The sequence below is a fragment of the Centruroides vittatus genome, unplaced genomic scaffold (genome assembly GCF_030686945.1).
Source record: "Centruroides vittatus isolate TY-2023 unplaced genomic scaffold, ASM3068694v2 contig_882, whole genome shotgun sequence".
Classification (NCBI taxonomy): domain Eukaryota; kingdom Metazoa; phylum Arthropoda; class Arachnida; order Scorpiones; family Buthidae; genus Centruroides; species Centruroides vittatus.
In genome coordinates this window covers 3,298,729-3,326,062 of record NW_027122574.1, presented here as the reverse complement: position 1 = coordinate 3,326,062, position 27,334 = coordinate 3,298,729, and the positions used below count along the sequence as shown (strand labels likewise).

Genomic DNA, 27,334 nt, shown 5'->3' with positions numbered 1-27,334 from the left:
AATAGCTAAATTCGAGATGCAAAAATCTATATTTAAATCATTTATCTAATTATCTAAATCTCAAATCTTGCGACAAACAAAACAATTTAGATTTAGACGAAAAAAATAGATTCTAAAGTGACAATCCTGCCCAACACATGGCACAGACTTCAATGTTTTGACTTAAAGTAAAATGGCGGGCGATAGTACTGGTCGTTGTCACCAAGAGCGCCAGAAATGAAATTTTAATAATCAACACGGGAGAATAATAGCATTATTAATGAAAATGTATAAGAATGAATCGTACCATTGAAATTCTATATTTACAACGTAATTAATTAACGAAATATAATAATTTACCAGATCGATTAATTACTAGCTGTACAGTACAACAAGTTTTAAGTTATTAGAACACTTGCCATTATATAAAAGTTCGTCGTTGTCGGGCGTGGACGATCCAGTTTCCCGTCGCCATATTAATAATAGCAAGAAACTTAAATTAATATGAAAAATAATTCTACTTTTTGTACGTTTTTATTAGTTTTTGTATTTTTTGACCAATGCAAAATTACATAATTTAAACTTTAAAACCATCCGACTTTTGATTTAAAAAAAACTGTAAAAGATACGAAATGGATTTTTAAATATCACTTTTGAATAATTAAAAATGTATAAATATTAATTTAAAATAGGTTTAATTGGTATTAGAAGCTTATTTCCTCGGATCGGAAAAGAAATTAGTGGAGAGGAAGTAGCGAGTAATGTCCGTCCTGCGATTTGTATCACGAATTTATGTGTTTAGCCATCGACTGTCCTAGAAATTGACATCGTAAGTAATCAATTTCGATAATCCGAATCGATCGTGTATTAAATCACTTTCGTTGTCTGTAGAACTGAAAAATGTCGGTTCCTGCCCGACCGGCTCCTCCCAAGCCTGTTCCTAAACCCGGTAAATACCATTTCTCTTATATTTTTTACCTAAATACTAAGATAAATTGAAATGATCGATACTGTCAATATTAAATGAAACGATCGATCGATCGATCGTATTGATCGTTTCATTACTCATTTTGGTCAAGATTCGTAAAGAAGGTTAAATGACATAAAATACCATCTTGTGCTGTTAAAAATTAAAAAAATTGAAGATTCTGTTAGTGAATCTTTAAAGGTTTATTGTTACAATTATGTAACTTGTGAAATTTCTATAGTATTAAATTAAATACCCATACTTTATAATACAATCTAAAAGTAACTGGTGTTATGTTACACAATAATATATAATTACATATCAGTTTTTGTTTATCTTTTTAAAAGCTTATTTATAATTAGTTATAAATAAAAGTTTACAAATTTTAAATGGTTATTTATTAAACAGCTAGAAAATTAAAACAATGATTAAGAACCATTTGTAATACCTTGTCCTGTATATGTTCCTGACAAATTGGACAATAAAAACACTTTTAAGTGTTTTTATTGTCCAATTTAATTATATAATATTGTCCAATTAAGCAAAAGATTAGGGAATATTCTTACGTTCTGAATCAATGTGGAGAGTAAGAGTCGGAATTTTGTACTTATTTAAAAAAGCTAGTGCGTTAGTCGTACGTGACGGTGGCGGACTGTTGGCCGTCTCGTAGTTGTACTTTGATGTCTTTTCCGTAGTTAATTTTCCTTATAAAATGCAGATAAGGAGGAAAAGCATACAAATTTAGTTAAATTGTAAGAATTATTGATATTATTAAACTTTAATTTTTCTGAATTATATAATTATTCTATAAGAATTAAACTGTTTATTCATAACTGTGGTTAAAGTCTTATTAGCCACACAATGCTCTCATATTAGAGTGAGTCTTTATATATATATAAATGTATATTTTTGTATATTTATCAAAAAAATAATGTCTATGATCAGTGAAAATAATCTAAAAAGCATACTTTCACTGTTTAAGATATGTGTAGCTTTTAATTGTTTTTACCTCTGTCCTTACTCATAAATTTCTGTGTGTACCTGTCTACTCGGACCTCGTTTATTAATAGGACTTATTATACTGGTGCAGTTTCTGATTAGCAAATAGAGGAGAATTTAGTCAAAAGTCAAAACAAACTATCTTTATTTTCGGCTGTACGTTCTGTTTGTGCGTTTTGTACCCAAAGAAACCTCTTTAGCAGGTTTATGGCATTAGTTCTTTTACCGTCTAATATTAACACAGACATAAAATATCCATTAAAAAAAAGAGTGTAACAATGTTTTTTAAAATATGGTGATCCAGGTTGGTTATTTTTTCTGTTTGACTTATATTCTTATTTCCTTTTTCTATATAAAAAGAAATATATACACAAATTTATGTGTGTACTTTTTATTTGAGTTGTACAAGTAAAGCCTTTGTACTTGATGTATATGTCTATCTTAAAGATAGACATATACATCAAGTACAAAGTTCTTTACTTGTTCTTTTAGATTCAAAATATTGTATTTAAATGGATTTTTAATAATGTTTATTATACGTACTGGTGACATTTTATTATATGTATATCTCTTACTTAGTATGCATTTTTTGATTAAAAGCACCTTTAATTTGCTGAAGAGAAGAGTTTTAAGACCAAGTACAAGTTTACAACCTCTTAAGTAATCTTGAAAACCTATAGATTTTTGTACTTGGTTGTAGAACTATTAGAAAGATTTAATTTAAGAAATAATCTTCATAGCTTTATTTGTAAATCATAGAGTGTCATAAAATTTCAAAGAATAATTTCTCTACTTTAATATTATATTTTTATATATAAAAAAGAGAAGATCTTTAACATTGCTTTTTATTTGTACATATAAGAGCATCTTTGATCGGATACTGGCTCGGCATGGCAATTTTTGAGTGTGCCATTAGCTCAAAGGGGTCGAGACTTACTGACTTACGTAATAGAAAAAATCTTTAATGTGATCATGTTTACGAACTATGTGAATGTGTTTCTAGAAGGAAGAAATTAGATTGACTGCTGTATGACATTCTTTTTTAATGGATGAAGATATGATACTTAATTGTCAAACTATGTATTATTAAAGTATTTAAATATGGTTATTTAATATGTTTACTATGCTATATAGCAGGCATGCACAACTTAAGTGTTATTTAGAATTCTATTATGTAAATTTTTCTAATAGGCCATGTTACTATAGTTAAAATGTGCAGTAGGATTAAGCAAAAGTACTTTTATCAAAGTACTTTTGCATAATCCAGTGTTCTTATAGTAAGTGCAAAGCTCCTCTTTTTGCTGCTTCATGTTACGGATATAATATTTCTTCTGTATTATCCTTGACTGAAAAATTTTTATTGTAAAATAAAAGATTTGTAATCTTATAAATTAAATACATTTATGAGATAAATAAATTGTATTTTTTTTTTTAATATTTAGGTCATGTGAAAGTAGTGAAGGCCCTATATAATTATGTGGCCCAACAGGTAAATATATACATTTTGGAAAGTTACAAGCTATAATTTATAATCATTCTTTATTTATCATTCATTTTTCATTGTATTTCATAAAAGAATGTATATTTATTTTATATTTTAATCCTCTTACAATTTCATAACTTATTTGAATTAGCCAGATGAATTATCCTTTGAGGAAGGAGACACACTTTATATTTTAGATATGTTAACTGATTCTAATTGGTGGAAAGCAAAATGTGGTAAAAATACAGGATTAATACCAAGTAATTATGGTAATAAAATAAATGTTTTCCTTTTAAAAAATTTATTTTAGGTATTTCTTAATTATTCATAAATAAAAAATTAATATATTTTTCAGTCGAGGATAATACCGAAGAAATATTACATCCGTTACACGAAGCAGCAAAAAGAGGAGCTTTGCACTTACTACAAGAACATTTACTAAACAAAGTAGGTTTTAAAAAATTACTTTCGTACAATAAAATTTACTTTATTTTTTGACGTTAATGTATTATATGTATTTACTGTATTATTTATGCAGTTTTATCAATTTTAGCATTTATTATTATTAATACATTTTAAACGTTTATAGAGTTACAGATTTGAAAACTGAAAAGTGAAAGTTAGAGTCAGTAGTTTTGTATCCCGACTTCTTATCTTTGATATTTAAATATTATATATTTTAGTTATCCTCTCTCTGTGGCATTAAAACTTTATCTGGGAACATACAGTAACTTTGGTTTATAACAGAGATGTTGGTAAACATGACAATTATATTTTTGTGATGTTATGACAGTCTTACTTAATAATTGTTTACCAGCATCTAATTACATTATAAAAGCAAGGCTCTATTATTACATCTGCTAATTTCAATTATAAACAGAAACCTTAATGCTAATTTTAGGTGTCTGTCAATGGATTAGACAAAGCTGGATGTACTGCACTCCATTGGGCTGCACATGCTGGTTATTTAGAATGTGTAAATGAATTATTAAAAGTACCTTCAATTGAAATTAATGTTCAAGTAAGAATTTTATTATAAATTTTCATATTTAAAATTATATAAGAAAATTAAAAATTTGTCAAATTTATAAAAATATTTTAGTTTTTATAGTGAATATTAGCATTCATACATTATTTATATTATTTTGTGTGTAAGGTATGAAAGGTATAAAAGTCTAAAGTATGATAATGATAATTAAGCAAAAAGTATCCTTGCAGATGTTAACATTGTGTTAATAATAATAATAATAATAATTACTCTCCCGGGGTCACCACCTGGTCGTGGTGGGAGAGCCCAGTAATTTTACTGATCCATAGGGCAATGCAGGCTGGAGCACAAGCTCCTGGTAGGGACACCCATGCCAGTAAGGTCTATGGGGAGAAATGAAGCTAAGAGTGACCACACCTGCATTCTGTGGAGATATGTATTATGGTAATAACCAGATCAAAGTGTGATACCGGCTCGAACATCACCCGGGTTAACAAGGTCCGTGTTCGTGGGTTAGGCAGAGGCTCACGTTCGAAAAATAGGCCACAGTCTCCCTTGGTTAATACATTTATAACGTTTAAATATATTACCTAGTGCTAGGTAAAAGCAGGTAAATAGGCTGGTGGCAAAAGCAGCACCGGCCCAAGCATGGCTACTGCAATGCCTTCAACAGATATGATGAACCAACCCAGCCTTGGTGTTTCTGTGGCAATGCATCCACAGACTACAAAGGCTGGAAAACCACGCCAACGGATGAAATGGACTGTAGAAATGAACGAGTTTATCATCCGTACTTACTACACGATCACAAAACTCGAAACAAACATGACAGCATACAGACAACAACTACACCATAGATTCACACAACAGTATCCTCATCTCACTGTCACCAAACAAAGGGTTGTTGATCAAAAAAGAACAATTATACACAACAACCGTATTCCACAAACAACACTTGAACTTATCAAACAACAGGTTGCTGATCAAATACATCAACAGACGGAAACATCTAACATTAATGAAGATCGTGTAACCTGTCAGGATAATCCAGCAACAAGCATTGATAATAACACACATACAACTATTACCACTAATGATACTACAGACACTTCCTCATCCATCACTGATAACATGGACATGGATTTAGTTAATACGCTCTCACTTATATTTCAGGAAACACTCACTAAATATACAGACACAGATCCCACACAAAGACTGCGAATACCAAAAATCAACACGTCAAAGAAAGTAGCAAAAACACTAAATTATGTAAACACTCACTTACTACCAGACTACATTCATTCAATTTCTACACTCTTAGACATTCATACATTAGTTTATGCTGGGGCAGTCACAGTAGTGACATACCATGGACTGAAAGTACAATCACAGACAAATACACAGAAAACACAATTCTATCACAAGGCTGCCTGGCAGAGAAGAATAGAAACACAAATAAATGACATTAGACAGCAATTAGGCAGGCTGACACAATACACTAAAAACAACATAACACCCAAATTAAGGAAACAGCTCAAAAACATTTTCAAGAAAATAAAAACACACACAAAACATGAACGTCACAACACACGCATCACAGAATACATTGATACACTAAAACAAAAACTTGCTGCCAAAGCACGTAGACTCAAACGATACAAAACATGTACACTACGAAAACAAAATAAATTATTTACAAACAATGAAAAACTCTTTTAAATAAAACTCAAATTAATAACAAAGCAAACACTGATACACAGCACAGTGGCACACCAACAGAACACACAACATATTGGTCTTCTCTTTGGTCCAGTGCTGTCACGCACAATGCTGATGCAGGCTGGATCGAGGAGGAGAACAGAAACTTGCACAACATACCAACTATGCCCTGTGCTGAAATAAACATACATGATTTCCAATACACTGTTAACAGAACACACAACTGGAAGACACCTGGTGTAGACAACATTCACAATTTCTGGTACAAAAAGTTTACATCACTGCACCAGGAACTAGCTAAACATCTAACACACATCATCATCAATCCACAAGACATGCCAAATTTTCTTACTCAGGGCATCACCTACATGAAACCTAAAAACAACAATACCACAGACCCCACACAATACAGACCAATTACATGTCTTCCAACACTCTACAAATTATTGACATCCTGTATCGCAAACAAAATATACAAACATATTGAAGAACACGACATTCTAACGGAACAACAAAAAGGTTGCCGTAGAAATCACAGGGTATGCAAAGAACAGTTACTCATAGATTCAGTCATTCTACGGCAAGCACACAAACAACACAGAAACATACACATGGCATATATAGACTACAGAAAAGCATTCGACAGTGTTCCACACAGTTGGCTGCTACATATTCTACACATGTACAAAATACATCCATCACTCATTGCATTCTTCCAAAACACTATGCAGCACTGGAGAACAACACTACATCTCAGGGTTCATAACACTTCCATACAAACAAACCAAATCTTTATTAGGTGAGGAATTTTTCAAGGAGATTCCTTGAGTCCTCTCTGGTTCTGCTTAGTCCTGAACCCATTATCCAACATGTTAAACAACACGCAATATGGTTACAATATCAGACATGAAAAAACAACACAGTATACACTGTCACATCTCATGTACATGGATGACATAAAACTTTATGCATCCACACAAAAACAACTTCATCAACTCCTACAAATCACACATTCATACACCAAGGACATACAAATGGAATTTGGCCTAGATAAATGCAAAACAGTTCACATAGAAAAAGGAATCCTGAAGAAAGAAGATTTTGCACTTGGAAATGGAGACGTTATTGAATCCATGGAAGAGGGCGAGTTCTACAAGTATTTAGGATTCCAACAGGCCAAACTAACAGAAACTACACAAATAAAGCAAAGATTAATTAAAGAATACCAAAGTAGGTTAAATGCTATTCTCAGAACACAGTTAAATCAATAAACACATATGTCATCCCAGTACTTACATATTCTTTTGGAGTTATACATTGGGCTCACACAGCTCTTGAGCAACTCCAAAGGAAAACAAGAACAACACTTACTAAGCATAAACAACATCATCCTAAAACTGCCACAGAAAGATTAACCCTTCCACGTAAAGATGGTGGACGCGGCCTGATTGACATAGTTAACCTTCACTACAAACAAATACAGTCACTGCGAGAGTTTTTCTATAAAAAACAAGAAACATCACAGTTACATAAAGCAGTAACTCTAGCAGACTCAAAGAACACACCATTAAACTTACACTCACATCATATGGACACAATATAACATATAAAAAGCATAGACACCATTAAGCAATCGTGGGCTCGAAAGGCACTCCATGGCAGGCATCCTTATGATCTGGCCCAGGATTTTGTTGACAAAACTGCGTCAAACAGTTTGCTCGGGGATGCCTCTTTGGGGAGACGGAAGGATTCATGATCGCCATACAGGATCAGGTCATAAATACTAAAAACTACAGAAAACACATACTCAAAGATGCAACACTCACAAATGACACATGCAGAAAATGTCACATCATGCCAGAAACTATACAACACATCACCTCTGGTTGCAAGCTCTTGGCACAGACAGATTATTTACACAGACATAATCAAGTAGCAAATATAATACACCAAGAGCTTGCAACGAAACACAAATTAGTAGACATCCACGAACCATATTACAAATACATTCCACAGACAGTATTGGAAAACAACACGCACAAAATGTACTACGACAGAGCCATAATCACAGATAAAACAATTTACCACAACAGACCAGACATCACACTCATTGACAAACACAATAAAATCACATACATTATAGACATATCCATTCCAAACACTCACAATATACAAAACGCATGCACTGAAAAAATTAGCAAGTACACAGAACTCGCCCAGGAAATAAGGCATCTGTGGAGGATGGATAGGGTGCTTATTGTACCTGTTGTTCTCTCCTCTACAGGTGTCATGCCACACACACTACACAAAAGCCTGGGCACATTACAATTGAATAGAAACACATACATCACACTACAGAAGGCCACTATATTGAATACATGTCATATTGTGAGAAAATTCCTGAATACAGACACACACACTGATACACTTCTTTAATTTCTGTTTTGGTTACTATGCCTTGACTTTGGTTCGGCATAGTACACAGCCATTGGTGTTAACCGAGTATATCTCACTTAACCCAACATAATAATTATTATTATTAACGCAATGTTAACATCACAGCTCAATGCAAAATACACATTTAAAGCAGTGAACACATGTTACCCCAATACTCATAGACTTTGGAGTTAGTTATACATTGCACACATTGAATTAGAATATCTTCAAAAAAAACACAAACAACACTAACAAAACATTATAAACACCACCCAAAGTTGTCCACCAAGAGGTTGATTCTTCATTGTAAAGAGGGAGAACAAGATCTCAAAGATATGGTATTGTAAGAAGAAGACAAAATGACACTAAATAGATTTAGTGCACAACACTTCACACAATACTAATCCTATACTTTTGTTTTCTTTAGTAAGAAAAGTTGATAGATATTCTACTTTTTTCTCTACTGATGGTCCAAAGTTTACATTCTTCAATGTGGAAACTGATAAAATTGAAATAATTAGAAACAAAGCAGGTTCATCTTTCATGAATTATAATTTATCATTTATATTTGAAGAATATATTTGGATTTGATTAATATATATTATCAACATCATTATTTAATATGAGATGCTGCCCTCCACTTTACATTAAGCCTGTTGTTTTCATGCCATTCCTAATAAATCGGCTGATATTCAGCCAAATATTAGGTTTTCAGTAACAGTAACATCTAAATATCTGAATAATTCTTCAGTATTTGATTAAAAATTATTCAGTCCATCCCTTTATACATATTACACACACACATTGTATGCAATAACTCTTATTTCACTCCATACAAATTTTATTATGTCCTACATACAGGATATCAAAGTTTCAGCCCATCATGCAAATATAATTTTGGGAGTGTATTAAGATTAGTTATTTCTGCATAATTTTACATAGATATTTATATAGAAAATATGCTTAAAATCAGTTATATAAGTAAATTATTTTACCTGAAAGTTCATGAGATCACAAAACGTAAGAAAATCTAAAAAAAATCAAGGTTTCTGATGTTAATTCTGTAAGAATTACAAAAACAATGACTGATTTTTTCCATACAAATTATTTATTTGTCTGCCCTAGAAGCGAATTAGTCGCTCCCATTTATGGATTAAAGAATGAAGTTATAGTAAACTGAATTAATTAAGCATCTTACATATAGGACATTTGGCATAAATAGGTTAAGGAAAAATTCCTAGAAGAATGCAGTTGTTAGCTGCAAGAAATGGATAGTTTTCATGATTTAAAAATCATGCTTGTTTTCGTAGTGTGCAAATTCAGAAGAGGCTGCAAGTGCCAAAAAATATTTTGTGTGGCTACAAAACATTTAATCATTTACTTGCTAAATCACATTTTTAATGTTGATGAAACAAGCCTCTTTTATAATAAAATGCAATTTCAAATGTATGTTTCATTAGAGGAGAAAACAATGTCTGGGCATAAGGCATCCAAAAATTAGAATAATGCTATTATGTGGGGGAAATGCATCTAGAACTTATAAGCCTAAGCCTCTTCTCATGCACCACTCAGAAAATCCACAGGCATTAAAGAAAATGATGAAAGCAATACTGCCAGTCCAAATGTAAAAGTAGTGTATCTCCCTCCTAACACTCAGCATTGCTGCAGCCAATGGACCAGGAAATGATTACCAAGTTCAAAGTGTATTATTTAAGAAGAACATTTGGAATTGAAGCACTAGACACAAAATTGGCACCAATCTAAGAAGTGATATAATATTTACCATGCAATAAGGAATATTGCAAAGACATAGGATGATGTCACCAAAATGTATGTGCAAAGTGTATGGAAAAAAGTGTGTCCACAGTTTGTTTTTGATTCCCTGATTTCAAGAAGTATGATACGTTTGAAGATGTGAGCTAAAAGATTGTAACACTTGCAAAGCAGCTGGATATGGAATTGGAAGAGAATTGATTCTTATTCTTAGCAGTTATTCAATACCGATCTTACTGAATTGGAAGCTTCAAAAGTTGCAGAAGAAAAGCACAAAGGTTTAGAAACAGAGCTTGAACCAAAACAGTTTATAATCAAAGTTTGAAAAAATGAATCCAACATATCTTTCATTTTTAAATTGCAAAGAACAGTAAAAGACAGTGTTGTTTATTGTAAAAAAACTATTTGAAGAGAAGAAAAGATCTGCCAACCAAATCTCTCTTGATAGATTTTTGAAGAAAATTGATTAGTCATCAACCAGACATTACATCACCTGGTTCTAGTGATAAGCTTATTGTTCAGCCTTCCTCCTGAAGAGTCTGATATTGATAATCCCCAATAATTATTATGCCTTTGTGTCCTTTCTATCTTAAATTTATTTTGTATACTAGTACTTAATATATATTAACAGGACTTATTATACTGGAAAATATGGTTGCAGATATTTAGTCTTACAGATCAAAAATAATGTTCTTTATTTAGTTCACCTGTTTTTTTTTTTTTTTTATAATCCCCAGCTCACTGCCTCATCCCAATCATCTGCCTCTAATAAATAGGTTCAGTTGGCTATCATTGAGTACTGTACATTTAACACAATTATACAGATTATATCTTATATTTTATGTTTGCAACAAGACATGGACTATGTAAGGGTAGGCTGTCTAAGATAGGCTAGGCTAAGTTATGAATGGGAAATTTGACTTATATAGTGCATAGTTGCCAAACATCAGCATTTGGCACCGACTAGCAGCGTTTTGTACACTTTGTCAGTGGATAAGCTGCTTTTCCCTTTCATCAGCAGTTTTAAAGAATTTGTTGTCACATAAATACTTCATTTAACAAATCTAACACAATATATACGCCAAAGACATTGTATGTATTTTATTACAAATGACTGAAGAAAATCAGAATGACATTTCAGTTTGATTGTGATAATTTTAAATGGCAAATAAGATAAATTGCATCTTCCAGTTTGGAAACTTTAGTGCCAATGTGTTGGACATTAAATCAATTATGGTTGACTCATCAGCGGAAGGAAACAAGTTATTTTTACAGTTATACAAAATTATGGAGCAGTGAAACAGTTTTGCCACCCAAAAAGTTGAAACATCTGATTCATCACTTAGAAATATGCAGACGTATGGTATAAACTTTCTCAAGTAAAGAACCATTATCATTCTTATTATTTTACAAAGATTTGTAATCATTGTAAAATAGTAAGGCTGATGATGATTTTACCACATAGCATTGCAGGGCTTCCTCTGCATTACTGTGTGGCAAAAGGAAAAGATATTCATTATGATAAGAAAAAGACAGAGATAGGAAATAAATAACCAGAAAAATTATTGTCCTTAATAATTGCAGCAAAAGTCTAAAAACTGCTTGATATCAATTGTAGATTTATGATATGTCCCATATAATATTTGATCATTCTTAAATTTTGATGTTAAAGAGTACAAAGCTATTGCCATATTCTTGACAGTGTTTATTGCAATAGCTTTATAAGATATCATATGCAGAGATAATATTAAGTTTTGTTTATTAAAGATATTTAATATAAACATTGTGTAATATCAATGTTAATAAAGAAAATGTTTGCTTTTTATGTCAGAATTTTTCTACCAGCATCCCATTATTCCCCATTCTAAAGGTTGGGAAGTATGATAGTGGTTATGGAATGATATATTTACATAACCTGAGGACTGTCTGTAAATCTTGTTTATAATAAAAATATTCTGCATTCAAGTATTGTGTAAAATTAAATATTATAGTAACGTTAAAGGTTAAATTTTAAAATTGCTGGAAATGAAAATTACTAATGAAAGCTTTATTTATTAGAATAAATTGATGGATACTCCATTGCATTCAGCAGCATGGAAAGGCCATAGTAATATTGTTAAAGTATTATTAGATTCTGGTATGTATCTATATATTTATTAAGTTTTTATCTGAGGTAATTGTAATTTTATGACTGGCTGTCAGTTCTCAGCCATTTTTTTATTTTAATCATATTATTTATACTGTTGAAGAATATTGTTCATTTTAATATTGTGTTCAATGCAAAATTTTATTGGAATGTTTAATATCAGCCTTTTTATTATATTTTTCAATTATAATTTTATAATTATTATGCAAATGTATTTACAGTCGACTCTGCATAAGTCGACACCCAGATAACTCGTCACTCGTGGGTTACGTAGTCAGTTTTTGTGGTCCCGGCCGACTTACATAGGCATTAATGTTATTAACCTTAAGAAACTCGGTTTACTCGACATTGTTTAACTTGTCACCATTGGATAAATCAACACACTTTTTCTTTTTCACACTTTTTAAAATTCTGATAAGTCGACTCCCCTCCTGAAAAAATGAGTTCACACTGTGCAATAAGCTGTGTGGTGTGAACTCATTTTTCAGGGGGAGTCGACTTATCAGAATTTTAAAAAGTGTGAAAAAGAAAAAGTGTGTTGATTTATCCAATGGTGACAAGTTAAACAATGTTGAGTAAACCGAGTTTCTTAAGGTTAATAACATTAATGCCTATGTAAGTCGGCCGGGACCACAAAAACTGACTACGTAACCCACGAGTGACGAGTTATCCGGGTGTTGACTTATGCAGAGTCGACTGTATTTCAATAATTTATGTATTGTATATGACAAATGTTTGGAAATTTTGTTTTTTATATAAAAAATACAGAAGATATGAAAAAATTATATTATAATTTATAATAAACTAAATAATTATAATTTACTAAATAAAAATGTAATTTCATGTAGTAAATTTACATAATAATTATATTTGTTATATTTTATGTGAGAAAATATATTATATTTTAAATATAATACAGTAAATCTTCAATTATCCAAATTAATTGGGACCTTGGGTCATCTGAATATTCAGACTATCTAGATAATTGGATTATTGCTTAAAATAGTCATTTTTTTCTTATCCAAACATCCCATTAGGTATGTGTATATAATTGGGTGCAAATAATGGGCACGTTTCTAGTAAGCTGCTTGTATCCATAACAACCAATGGAGCACCTGCCATGATTGGTTCTGGTGTTGGCTTCATCAAATTATGTAAGAATGATACTGTGTTTCCAAATTTTCTTCATTATCACTGCATCATTCAACAGGCATTACATATGAAAGTGTTGCATTATGAACAAATCATGAAAGTTGTTCTAAAAATTGTAAATTCTATTCGAGCCAGACCGCTTCAGAGCAGATTATTCAAAATGCTGACTATGGAACTTTAAAGTTACATTCTGAAGTTAGATGGATTAGTGAAGGAAAAGTCCTACAATGATTTGTAGAGCTTCTACTAGAGATAAAACTGTTTGTAGAATCCAGAAATGATCATGGCTGGTTGTCAGATTTATCCTTTCTTACCAATATAACAACCAAAATGAATAAACTCAATCTTGAACTTCAGGGAAAACAAAGAACTCTTTTTTAATTAATAGGAAGTGTAAATATATTTCAGACAAAATTAAATTTGTGGATATCCCAAATTAAAGAATGTAACTTCAGCCATTTTCCAAATTTAGAGAAATATATTCATAAATATAAGGAAATTAAATCAGATAAATATTCTAAAAATCTCGTTGAACTTAAAAATAATTTTAAAATTAGATTTTTTGATTTTTGTAAAATTCATCCAATCATTTCATTCATTTTAAATCCATTTGTCAATATTAATATTTCTGAAATGTCGCAAAAGATTGCAAAATCAAAGTTCAGATCGACAATAACAAATGAGCGTATTCAGATGCTCAAAGTTCAGATTCAGGATTCTATGACTTTTGCTATAATACCTTATGTACAGTACCAGAGTATAATAAAACTGGCTGAAGAGATGCAATGTCAGTCTTCACATTGATTATTAATAAGGTTTGTTTGTCTTGTATTGTATTTAATATCTTGTAGTAGATTACTAGTATTGTATTTAATTTGTAGTAGATTACTAGTAGTAATAAACAGTAGTAGTGTAATATTATTGTTTTCTTTTACCTATTGTTGCTGATTTTTTCAAAAGAAAAGGTTGTCGTCTTATGTGTGGCTCATCTAAAATTTTTAAATTCTTAATTTGCTCAAGATAGACTAAAGGTTGGGCACCACGGCCTTAGCTACTCAGCATTATTGTTTGGCTCTTTGTACACATTGTTTAGTACAAATAAAAATGTTTAATCGGGATCAATGCAGAATTGTTGCCGAGACTATAAAATATCAGAGGCAGCCAGTCAACAAAATACAATATTGCATAAAAATGCAAGATTGAGTTTTGGAAAAGTGTTTAATCAGAAACAATGCAAAATTTTTACCTATATGGTAAACAACAACAATAAAACGTGTGCATATTGCTACTACTAATAAATCTGAAGATGTTTGTGTCAGAATAGAAGATTATATGGAAAATTGCATTTCTAATTTTTCTGATAAAAGTCTATTTTAAACTAAAATAGATTTTTGTAAGTCACAATTTTCATTTCAGGTACAGTACATAATATGTATATAATTTATGGTGGCAGCCATCTTAACTTTGGTTTTCAGCACTTGTGAACCCACTACATTCAACACAACAGTGGCTAACTTAAAGCATAAATAGCTTAACTGTCTTTTAACAAAGTAGCTTTGAGCAGCTTTACTAGGGAACATGCCCAATATATTAAACATGGAAATATATCTACAAATGAATATAGTTTATTTTCTACAATTAGGAAAAAAATACTTTTCATACATATACAGTGTATATATATATGTATATATATATATATGCCTACTTATGTTTTAACAAAGTTGGAGAGCAATCCAGATAATCAGCATTAAGATAATTGGAGTTTTACTGTAATTAGATATGGATAATAATAATAAACAATTTATAAATTTTGCAATCTCATTTAATTTTGAATTGTGAAAACATCATGGTTATAAAAAAATACTAAATAAAAGAAAATGCTTCATGTTTTCAGTGTTAGTTGTTTTCAGTGACATAATTTTCTGAGTTTGCTGTTTGTATATTTTCTCCTCCCTCTACATTTTAAAATTATTAATTTAAAATAAATCAAATTTATTTTATTATACAAGGGTAGTGTTTTTCAACTTCTGATGGTCCCTAAAACAAAGACAAATGTGTATAACAAAATGAATTTATTACCAAAAGTTTACTTTATGACATAATCACAGTGAATTTTGAGGCATTTGTCGTATCGTGGACGAGCTTTCCAATCACCTCTTCATAGAATGTTGTCGCCAGTGACTCGAGATGGACCTTAACATTGTTTTGAAGATCGTCGTTAGTCTCAAACCTCTGCCCTTCTAGCCACGTTTTCGGTTCAGGAAAGAGGTAGAAGTCTTCACACATTAAAGGTGTGAAGGACTTTTCAAACGCCCAGCATATAGCCCCAATTTTGTGCCGAACGACTTCCACCTCTTTCCCGAACCGAAAACGTGGCTAGGACGACAGAGGTTCGAGACTAATGACGATCTTCAAAACAACGTTAGGCCCATCTCAAGTCACTGGCTATGAAGAGGGGATTACAAAGCTTGTCCACAGATATGACAAACGCCTCAATCTTTACGGTGATTATGTCGAAAAGTAACCATGTTTGTACCTAACTTTTGGTAATAAATTTATTTTGTTATTTACAATTGTCTTTATTTTATAGACCATTGGAGGTTGAAAATAACTGCCTACATAGTATTCATCTATCAATAATTTTAATGTTTATATTAGATGTAAATTAATTTAGTTATCTTGATTCTTTTGTACATATTAGCTAAGTATATTACTTTTCAGAATGCTTAAATGAGTTATTAGTAAAATTTATTTTCAAATATAATTAGCAAATGTTATCAGAATATTTAAATTTTCAATTATATTATTTTTACTACATTAATTCTGTTTTTATAAACACAGAATTAATGTAGTAAAAATAATATAATTGAAAATTTAAATATTCTGATAACATTATGCAAAATTATATATAAATTAAATTACAGTAGAGCATCAATTATCCGACCCCCGATTAACCGACTTATCGGTTAACCGACCGCATTCTAGTCGGCAAATTCAAATGTCCGCTAGTGATGTGGTGCTACAATATTTGGTTATGTCTCGGCTACTTTAATATTATTTTTGTTAAAGTTTTGCATGTTTTAGCTGGCAGCACTGGCTCGACCATGAAAGGGAAGCTAGTATTTAAACCAGGCCTAATACACTATACTAATAATGTATTTTTTCATAATTTTCGGTTATCCGACTTTTCAGTTATTCGATCAACCCCAGTCCCCAATTAAGTCGGATAAACGATGCTCTACTGTATATCAAATCTGATTTTATATATATTGAACTCAATTTATTCATTTTATGTATAATAATTTTATATTATTGAAAGGTGCTGATCCAAATTTGAGAAATATTGAAAACAAAACACCATTTGACTTGGCAAAAGATCCACTCACAGCTTCTATACTTAAACCATATGCCAATAGAAACTGTAAGCATTATTTACTTATTATTTTACATGCTAAAATTTTAACAAAGTATTATTTAAATCAATTTTAAAAATATGCTAATACTTTATAATGACATTAATCTCATAATTATTGATAATAATTAATAATAATAATAAACATAATTGAAATGAAAATTGTGAGTAATCTAGTCATAAATTTATGGGTATTGAAAAGTTTTTAAATAAATAATGCTAGAAAGTTTGTTGAATAAAAGAAAAATATTACTAATATTCAATAGTTCTGTTTCCATGCTCTTTTGCAAATACAATAACTTTTAATATTCTATGATAACATTAACCTGAATTTTAAATGTTAAAAACAGAATTAAATGCTTGTTATTATCAAAGCTCATATGAAATGATACAATTATTGAGCAATATACCGTGAAAACATTCAATATTAGTTCACGATTCATCGTGCGGTCTACTTGCAATAATTGCTTTTTGTTTTGGACTGCAAATGTAAAATGTCATCAATTGTAAGAGATTCTATTCCACACAAGCAAAAGGAGATAAGAAAAATGTATATTACAGCTGAGAAAATATGGAAATACCTGATAAATATTACAGTATAATTGCATTTATTATTTATTTAAAACTTTTTCTGTATATGAAAAAAAAACTGAAATGCAAACAAGGTATTAAAATTTTAGTATGATGTAAATTTCTCTCCAAATGAAAAGAATTCTATAAAGAAGATTTATAATGGCGTAAAACAATTTCTTGTTTAAATTTTAAATAATTTACAAACTTTATTTCAATATATAAATTTTTTTTTAATCTGTACAATTCAGTTTGTCATATTTTTGTTTAATTTTTGAAATTTCAAATTGAATTTAATATAAATCTTAATTTTAAAAAAAATTTTATGAGCTTAAAAAATTATTTAATTGTTATTTTCTCAATGAGGGAACTATTCTGTCATTGTTAATTAGTATTAGATATTAAAAATTCTTGATATTGTCTGAAAAGTTTTTTAAGTGTGTACTTTGTTCTCAAATCTTAGATTGATCTTTAGTTGATTACATATAAAGATGTTTGAGTTTGACAATGCTATATGTGATTATAATGACATCATTTTTTATTTCATTTACTTTAGTGATTCATTGATAGGTGGTATTTTTATACATGTGCATACGCATGTGATACTTAGAGAAAGTGTTACTTAATGGCAAAAACAATATAGCATTGCAGGATGCAAGCTGCTAGCTCATACAGATTATTTACAGAAATATAATCAAATAATAAACATATAACACAGTAAAAACTTAGTTATATAAAAAGTATTATGTACTCAGATACTATTCTGCAAAATACATTTTAGATAATATTATCAATTTATACAAAATAACTGTTACAAAGCAATAATTACAAATAAAATTATCCATCATAACATACTAGATATTACAGTCAGAGGCGTAGCTACCGTGGAGCAGTTGGAGCAAACTGCTCCAGGTGCACGAATCATGAAGGCGCCAAGTTAGAAAGGGCAAAATAAAAACTTGTAAAAACATTTGTAAAAAATTTTGGATTTAATAATTAATCAATTAATTAACAATTAGATTTGAATCCATTCGACAATTATGTACACTTTTCAAGTGCTTATCGCCTGCATATCTTGTCGCGTCATCTGATAAAAATATTCTGGAACAATCAGAGTTGTTACAATCAGCATATCCCTTCGACAGTCGCCTAGTTTTGGATCTCAACTGCTTTGATTTAAAATGTGTTTTTATAGTCAGGTAAAAGAAATTACTTCTAATAAGCGAAATTGCTGAACTACTTTTGTTTTACATCACAGCCTCAAATAGGTTCTCCAACATTATTGCAGCATGCCTCAGTTTTTTAACTTTACGGGCGACCACAACAACAGCAGAACAAAGTTTTTCAAAACTAAAATTAATCAAAACTTATTTAAGAAGCATGTCACAACACCGTCTTAACTCTGGTTACTATATCCAGGGACGGATCTACATAGGGACTAATAGGGCTTAAGCCTTGGGTCCCCAAGTGTCAAGGGTACACAAAAATTGAATTATCATCATAAATTTTTAATACTTTTTCATTAACAATGAACATTTATCGTATAGTAAAAAATAGTTATCATTATTATATTATTATTAATATTAATTTATAGTATTATTTGTATTAACAAAAAATGGGTCCCCATTGGATTCAATAAGCCCTAGGCCCCGAAAAATCTAGATCCGCCCTGACTACATCAACTGAAAAAACAATAGCTTGTCAACTTGATCTGAAAAAAGGGATTGACCGTTTTGCAAACGAAAAAGCGAGAAAACAATTTTGAAGTTTTCTTATGTTAGTATGTTTTTAAATTAAATGTTCAAAATAAATTTCGCAAGCCTCCGAGGAACAAGGGGTGCATTGATTCTACTTGCTCCAGATGCTTAGTATGTAGCTATGCCACCGATTATAGTCATTGACAAAATAAAACCACATGCATCTATAGACTTATTCATTCAAAGAAAACACCACATATAAAATATTTGTTATGTTGAAAACATAAGTAAATTCACAGAACTTGCCCAAGTAATAAAGCATCTGTGGAACATGGATAAACCTTAAATTATAAAACTGGTTAGGTTATCACAATTTAATGTATGTATAAGATGTTTGTTGTATTTATAGTGTTCTCTTCTATTGTTTCAAACAGCAAACATTATATAGAAATCTAATATTCCCATACCTTAATAATAGCATTTACATCATACAGTAAAAAAAGTAATATTAAAATATATTCAATATATATATTTATATATTCCACATAATCGAAAACATTTAAACACAGATTCATATATTAATTACACACGTGAGAAATCAATTGTTCTAAGTAACTATGCATTGATTTCAATGAAAACCAATATTTCAACCAAGTTTCATATGCATATACATCATTACCATGATAACAACAAAAACAACAACATTCATGAATCAAGCATTCCACACAAATATGTAGTTTTTCTTCATATTAAGCACAAACACACACCAAATACAAAAAGAACACGAAACATAGTGAGCAAAATGCTCGTACATTTGATAACAACGTCAATAAAGTTTATTTGCTAATGTCGAAACAGGAAAACATTTGCATTAATGAAACTTTTAAATAAGATATGACATAAAAATGCTAGCCTCAATGATAATTTTGGTACTAATGTTTTTTATGTAAATGTCTTTCACATGTCCCAAAATGTTATCATACAGATTTGATTGCATTTGGACATTCAAATCTCTCTCGACTGTGTGTTGAATAGAGGTACTTTAATTACAAAGACCTAGTACTAAGTGTTAACTTCTACTGAAGACCTTCAGTAAGTCAAACTTAATTGTGTAAACTTAAAGTAAATCAAATTTTGATGGTGAGAGAGTAATTAAAATATTTTATTTTTTATAAATGTAAACTTGAAGTGTTTTCTCTCTCCTCACCTAATAAAACAAGTGTAGATACAAACAAGGATTTTTGCCACACAAAATTCTCAGAGTTCTACAGGAAGATCACTAACCACAGAACTGAGGATCAAGAATTACTTGCAAGCAACATAGATTTAGAAGTCATAAGAAGGAAAAGACTGCACACTCCAATGTGGAAAAATTTTTTTTTAAATGTTTTGAGATTAGGCTATTTGCAACAATCTCCTCTGTTCTTGCAATCTCTTGCAAAATAATATTCTTTAACTAATATTATTCTGCAAATACTTTTTTTAATTTGAAAATCGTTAACATTTTATTTAGTTCTTATTTCATTTTCTGTGTAATTTATTGAATTTAATTATATTATTATTCTTATATATTAACAAAATTTTTAAAATATAATTCTTTCATTTCCACTCTTTACATATGAATAAGAAGATATCAAATGTCAATAAATGATAAAGTCAAACATTTTTACTAGAATAAATATTTTTGAAGTAGAAATTTCCATTATCTGAATAAATAAATAAATCTATATATAAAGTAGCTCAGAAAGAAAGCTTTTAGAGTAATTTTCTACTGTAATGGTAATAAGGATTTATATCTGAAAAACTTTTAATTTGTTAAAGGTATTTAAATTCTATTAAGAAAAGAAACTTCTTAGGATGTTATGTTAAGGAGGTAAAAACACCTTAACATAACATTCCTAAGAATTGAGGTAGCATTAATGTACATTTTGCATAAAATGGTTCATTGTATCATTGTAGTATTTATGAAACCGTGCCGGTGCTTATTCTGCAACTTGAACACAAACTATATGGTGTATTTTCTCGGACACATGGCAAATTTCATCACTAATTTTTCTTCAGTTGATACGTGTATTAAGTTTTGTACACGTTTCGGGCTGTTGACGCCCCTCTTCAGCCAACTTTAAATCACAGATTTTGCAAACATAAAATTGTTTTAAAACCTCTCTGTACATTAATTAATTTTTTATCATCTAGTCGATCTTTTTTCATCGAAGCCAGCGGTTCTATTGTACAAACGAATTCTTATTGGTTTTGTTGCGTATGACTCTATTCATTTACATAGTGATGTGGTAGATGGGCCACCTCGTGGCAATCTTCTGTTTATAGGCATTAATTTTTATTTTATTATTTTACATAAAAATAATTTACTTAGTTCCAATTTATAATATGCTGAGCCAATTTTCGTTTACTTTTATACTAAAGTTTTTATTTATACATTTCTTACTTTTTATAATTTCAATGCTTTCTTTAAACTTTCTTTTATATGTTTCTTTTTCTTTATGAAGGATTTCCACATTATCTTTATCTATTTTGCAACCGTTTAGAGTACAATGGTCATGAAAAACGGAATTTATTCTATGATATTTTAAGTCGGCTATATGTTCTTTTAATCTGACTCCCAATTTTCTTTTTGTTTCTCCTATATAGTGCTTATTATTATTACAAGTACAAGGGATCTTATATACTACGTTTTTAGTTTCAGTTATTGCTTGTTGTTTTTTCAATGGGTTGAGGTGTTTTAATCTGTTAGACAGTTTTTGGTATGACGGTGCAAGTTTAAAGTCTAGTTTTTTGATTTCTTTGTTAATTTCTTCGTATAGGCCTTTGATATATGGGAAAGCAGTATACTTCGTATTATTTGCTTGTTCATTGTTATGTGGTATTTTTGGAGTATTTAATTTAATTTCCCATTTATTTAATAGTCGTTGCGGGTAGCCCGCTAAAAGAAATTTCTTTTTTAATTCAGCTATGTCCTTATGTATATATAACTTTTGACTTGTTCTATGTTTAATCTTAGAATATTCCATTTTAAATGTATTATATTTGATATGCAGTGGTATATTAGATTGATATCTTATTGTTATGTTTCCCGAACTTGGCTTCTTGAATGCTCGAAATTCTAAACTCTGTTTTAATCTATATAAAGCAGAAATCGCAATAGAAGGAATTAAAAAACAAATCAATAACACACGAAGCAATAAAATTCAAGTAGAAGTAGAAGAAGAAACCAGTCAAGAAATTAACTATTTGGATATCACAATAAAAAGATTAAAACAGAGTTTAGAATTTCGAGCATTCAAGAAGCCAAGTTCGGGAAACATAACAATAAGATATCAATCTAATATACCACTGCATATCAAATATAATACATTTAAAATGGAATATTCTAAGATTAAACATAGAACAAGTCAAAAGATATATATACATAAGGACATAGCTGAATTAAAAAAGAAATTTCTTTTAGCGGGCTACCCGCAACGACTATTAAATAAATGGGAAATTAAATTAAATACTCCAAAAATACCACATAACAATGAACAAGCAAATAATACGAAGTATACTGCTTTCCCATATATCAAAGGCCTATACGAAGAAATTAACAAAGAAATCAAAAAACTAGACTTTAAACTTGCACCGTCATACCAAAAACTGTCTAACAGATTAAAACACCTCAACCCATTGAAAAAACAACAAGCAATAACTGAAACTAAAAACGTAGTATATAAGATCCCTTGTACTTGTAATAATAATAAGCACTATATAGGAGAAACAAAAAGAAAATTGGGAGTCAGATTAAAAGAACATATAGCCGACTTAAAATATCATAGAATAAATTCCGTTTTTCATGACCATTGTACTCTAAACGGTTGCAAAATAGATAAAGATAATGTGGAAATCCTTCATAAAGAAAAAGAAACATATAAAAGAAAGTTTAAAGAAAGCATTGAAATTATAAAAAGTAAGAAATGTATAAATAAAAACTTTAGTATAAAAGTAAACGAAAATTGGCTCAGCATATTATAAATTGGAACTAAGTAAATTATTTTTATGTAAAATAATAAAATAAAAATTAATGCCTATAAACAGAAGATTGCCACGAGGTGGCCCATCTACCACATCACTATGTAAATGAATAGAGTCATACGCAACAAAACCAATAAGAATTCGTTTGTACAATAGAACCGCTGGCTTCGATGAAAAAAGATCGACTAGATGATAAAAAATTAATTAATGTACAGAGAGGTTTTAAAACAATTTTATGTTTGCAAAATCTGTGATTTAAAGTTGGCTGAAGAGGGGCGTCAACAGCCCGAAACGTGTACAAAACTTAATACACGTATCAACTGAAGAAAAATTAGTGATGAAATTTGCCATGTGTCCGAGAAAATACACCATATAATTTGTGTTCAAGTTGCATCATTGTTATTGTTTTCTCTACTAACTAAGGTTGTTTGGCCTTTTTGTGCTCTCAGAGCGGTAAAGGGCCTAAAACCACAAAAAAAAAAAAAAAAAACTAAGGTTGTCTGAGAGAGGCCAGACCATGGCATGTATTTTTAATATGCCAATAAACTATCATTATCATTATTTTATTGTAACGTAAGAGTTGCTGTTATTAGTCTTTATTCTCACAAAATAAAAATCTACAATAAATCATTAATGATTGAAATTTACTTTGATTTTCTTCTCACTTTTACTGAATATTGGCTTAAGTTTGAATATTTATGCATTAATTATCGATTTTTATACATATAATTTGTTAAGTAGTCACTATCAAGAAACATATTATAATTGTGTTCCTTGCTACGAGACATATTGTTCTAATACTGCCTGCGTAAAATCAAGGAGTTCATTGCAGATAATAATAGAAATCTAAATATATATCGGTCGTGGGTTTGGCCTCGGCAGGTATGATTATAAAATGACTAGCCGGGGTACCCGGCTTCGCTCTGGGAGTTTATATGAAATTGTGTGGTAGTTGGAATAAAAGGATAAACTTTAAAATATGAGGTAAAAAAATTTTATTGAAAACATATTTAACTATTTACAATACTTGTTTATAAACATTTTTCGTTTTGTTATCCGAAGTATATATGTACAGGCACAGTACATATTTTACAAGCTAGGTATAGTTGACCGTGAGAGAAACGGGAGTCTTTGAGGTTGATGCCGCAATGTATTAAAGTGTGTCCTTGCGCTTTGTTAATTGTAAAACTATAGGCTAATTTGATTGGAAATTAGTCTTTTAAATTGGAATGGCAGTTCGGTAGAGATCAGTGGTATTCTAGGGATAAATACTGTGTGTCCTTTGTCCTTTTCAGTCATAAGTTCGGCTTCGATGATGTTATTCGATAGCTGTTTGACGATCATCCTCGTTCCATTACATAGTTTTGGTGAGTTCAGATTTCTGAGTAGTATGATCGGAGATCCAATTTTCAGTCAAAGGCAGTGTATTGGCATTCCTGGTACGTGCAAACAGTTTAAAAAATTCTGTAGGGAAGTTGACACTTTCTTCAACGTTTACCGTCGTGTCGATCGATTTGTATATTCTCTCCTCACCGGGAATTTTCTTTTGAATATTAAAGTTGATATCGTCGACAATATTATTTTTAATTGCCAAAATTGCCCTTTGAAATAGCCACTCCGGATTGGTATAGTTGTGAACAATGTTTGGATAAATTTGGTCGACGAGTTCGTTTTCGGTAGTGGCTATGTTGCAAAAATCACCGTTGAGTTCAATGAGTCCGGTCGTCTGGTCAGTGGGATATGTGCCTTCTCCTATTTGTAAAAGTTTTTGAGCAAAATGTGCTGTTGTTTCATCTTTCGAGAGTTCAACTCTCATATTTTTTGTTAGTCGCAGTATTTGTATGTGTGGCCAGAGATGTGAGTTTTTAAGCATGCATTGATCTCGTCTGCTGGTGTTGAATTGGGGATAACTGGAAGTGTTTGTCGAAAATCTCCCGAGAGTACGAGTAGAGCTTCTCCCATCACTTCGGAGTTTCCTCGCGAGTCTTGTAATGTTCTGTCCATGGCTTGATTTTTGTGCGCCATTGTGCATTCGTCCCAGAAGATAATTTTAGCTTGTTTTAGAAGTTCACCCCGTCCAGATCCTCTTGAGATTTTACATACCGGGAATTGTTCTTCGGCTATATTCAACGGTAGTTGTAGGGCCGAATGGGCAGTTTGTCCTCCTTCCATAAGTGTGGCTGCAATGCCGGATGATGTCGGTGCAAGTGCGATATGTTGTTTAGCACGTATTTCCGCCAGCAATAGATTTATTAGAAACGTTTTCCCGGTACCGCCTGGTGCGTCCAAGTAAATAATTCCGCCGGTGTTGTTGTCGATCCGGTCCACGATAACGTTGTAAATTTTTTTTGATTGTCATAGAGGAGTGGTTTGTTGTGAACAGTGTATTGAAGTAGTTCGTTGATGTTGTAGTTTTTTTCCTTTGTAATTTCGAAGTTTAGCACACTGAAAGCATCTTTTCGTGGTGCTGGCATCCCGAGTTGTACTAAGGTCTGGTTTTTTATTGCTAAACATTTATCTTCTAGTCGAATGAGTGTTTCATTGAAGATGTCGTCGTTGAATTCGATGGCCAGTTCTGGATGAGCTTGTCGGATTTGGTACAGTAAGTCATCACTCATACTCTCTTTGAAGGAGTCCCATAGCTGTTTTGGATTCGATGGGTTACGTGTTAGAATTATGGCGAATAAGTCTCTGATTTGTTCAGCTGAGGCTGTGATTGAGGCTTCTTGCAATTGTCGTTTTCCAGTAGTCCTAAGCGTTGGCATGCTTCCCAATGCTTAGGAGTACTGGAAAACTGGTCAGTGGGAAATTTCTAGAGCCCTTCCAGCCCTTATATCTTCAACAGCACGCCCTTCAGGTAAAAACGGGAACGTTCATCATGGATGGGGGATAGAGGGCTACCACACCATATAACTCCCTCGATCGTACTGGGACTCGTTTTTGAGTTTTAGCGGCAGGCACATTGTACACTTACTTTTATAATATATATTGATTACATTTATTATAATTATATAAGTTGTTACATATTTCTGTAGATGTGATTATTTCACTTTGTTTTTCAGCTGTTTCGTCCGCTGTTGAGGATTATGGCGATTCTGAAGATTCTGATTAATATTGTTAACATTAAAAGGTTTTATTATATTGGTTTTTCTAAGGTTTGTACTAAAGATTTGTTAGAAAAAAAATATTTTATAAAGGCAATTTATTACAAAATAACTATTTCTTGTATTTTTAAAAAAATATTGAAAATTATATGACGTTAAATATAAAGTTTTCAACATTCCACTTTTAAAAACAAAAAAGAAAAGAAAATTCATTGACTTAAGAGTTAATATATTACAGTTAGGAATTGTTACTGTAATGTTACTTGAGAAAACTGCAAAAATTAAGTAAATTAACTTTGTATTTTAAAGATTTGGAGATAACAGGAAGATAAATTTCCTAAAAAGATGTTATATTTTAATCGTTGACATCTTAGAAATGTCTTTTGTAATCATCTATATTAATAAAACGATTTGAAATTTAACAACGAGGAAATTCATTTTCACTCCTATCATCGAGTAATAAAATTTATTTTTAATCCTATTTTTCTTATGGAAATCAAATGGACTTTAAAGCCCGTCTTAGGTTCAGTCCAACTAATAATGGATAACGAATGGAGGGATTACAATCCCGGGATTTTGAGACTGATTGAGGAAACACGGGATTTCCTCAATACCCATGCATTTCCGGAGAATGAGAATAAATTCTCATTCACCGGAAATGCAGATATATTCTAATGACGGCAAGAATTACACAATGAATTATCTAACAAACCATAAAACGATTGAATTGTTAGTGACCCTTGTTAATGAGCTACAATCAAAATTTCTCCGAGGTCGTCGCGATGGCTCGATTACTGTTACTGGATTAATTCTCCACCAAATAAGTCACTAAATTAATTTATACGTGCTGGGTGGTTGCTGAAAATTTTCAAGTCGGTGGAAA

General features: G+C 30.9%; 1 protein-coding gene across 1 annotated transcript; it reads left to right on the top strand.

The window, feature by feature from the left end:
• The first annotated feature begins 671 nt into the window (after positions 1 to 671).
• Positions 672 to 26,563, top strand: LOC136983461 (osteoclast-stimulating factor 1-like). The gene is made up of 9 exons (XM_067280211.1): positions 672 to 808; positions 871 to 928; positions 3,388 to 3,434; positions 3,580 to 3,697; positions 3,784 to 3,875; positions 4,330 to 4,449; positions 12,403 to 12,481; positions 16,962 to 17,063; positions 26,410 to 26,563. The coding sequence occupies exons 2-9, from the start codon at positions 880 to 882 to the stop codon at positions 26,457 to 26,459; spliced, it is 657 nt and encodes a 218-aa protein (XP_067136312.1). The 5' UTR covers positions 672 to 808; positions 871 to 879; the 3' UTR covers positions 26,460 to 26,563.
• Positions 26,564 to 27,334: the final 771 nt, after the last annotated feature.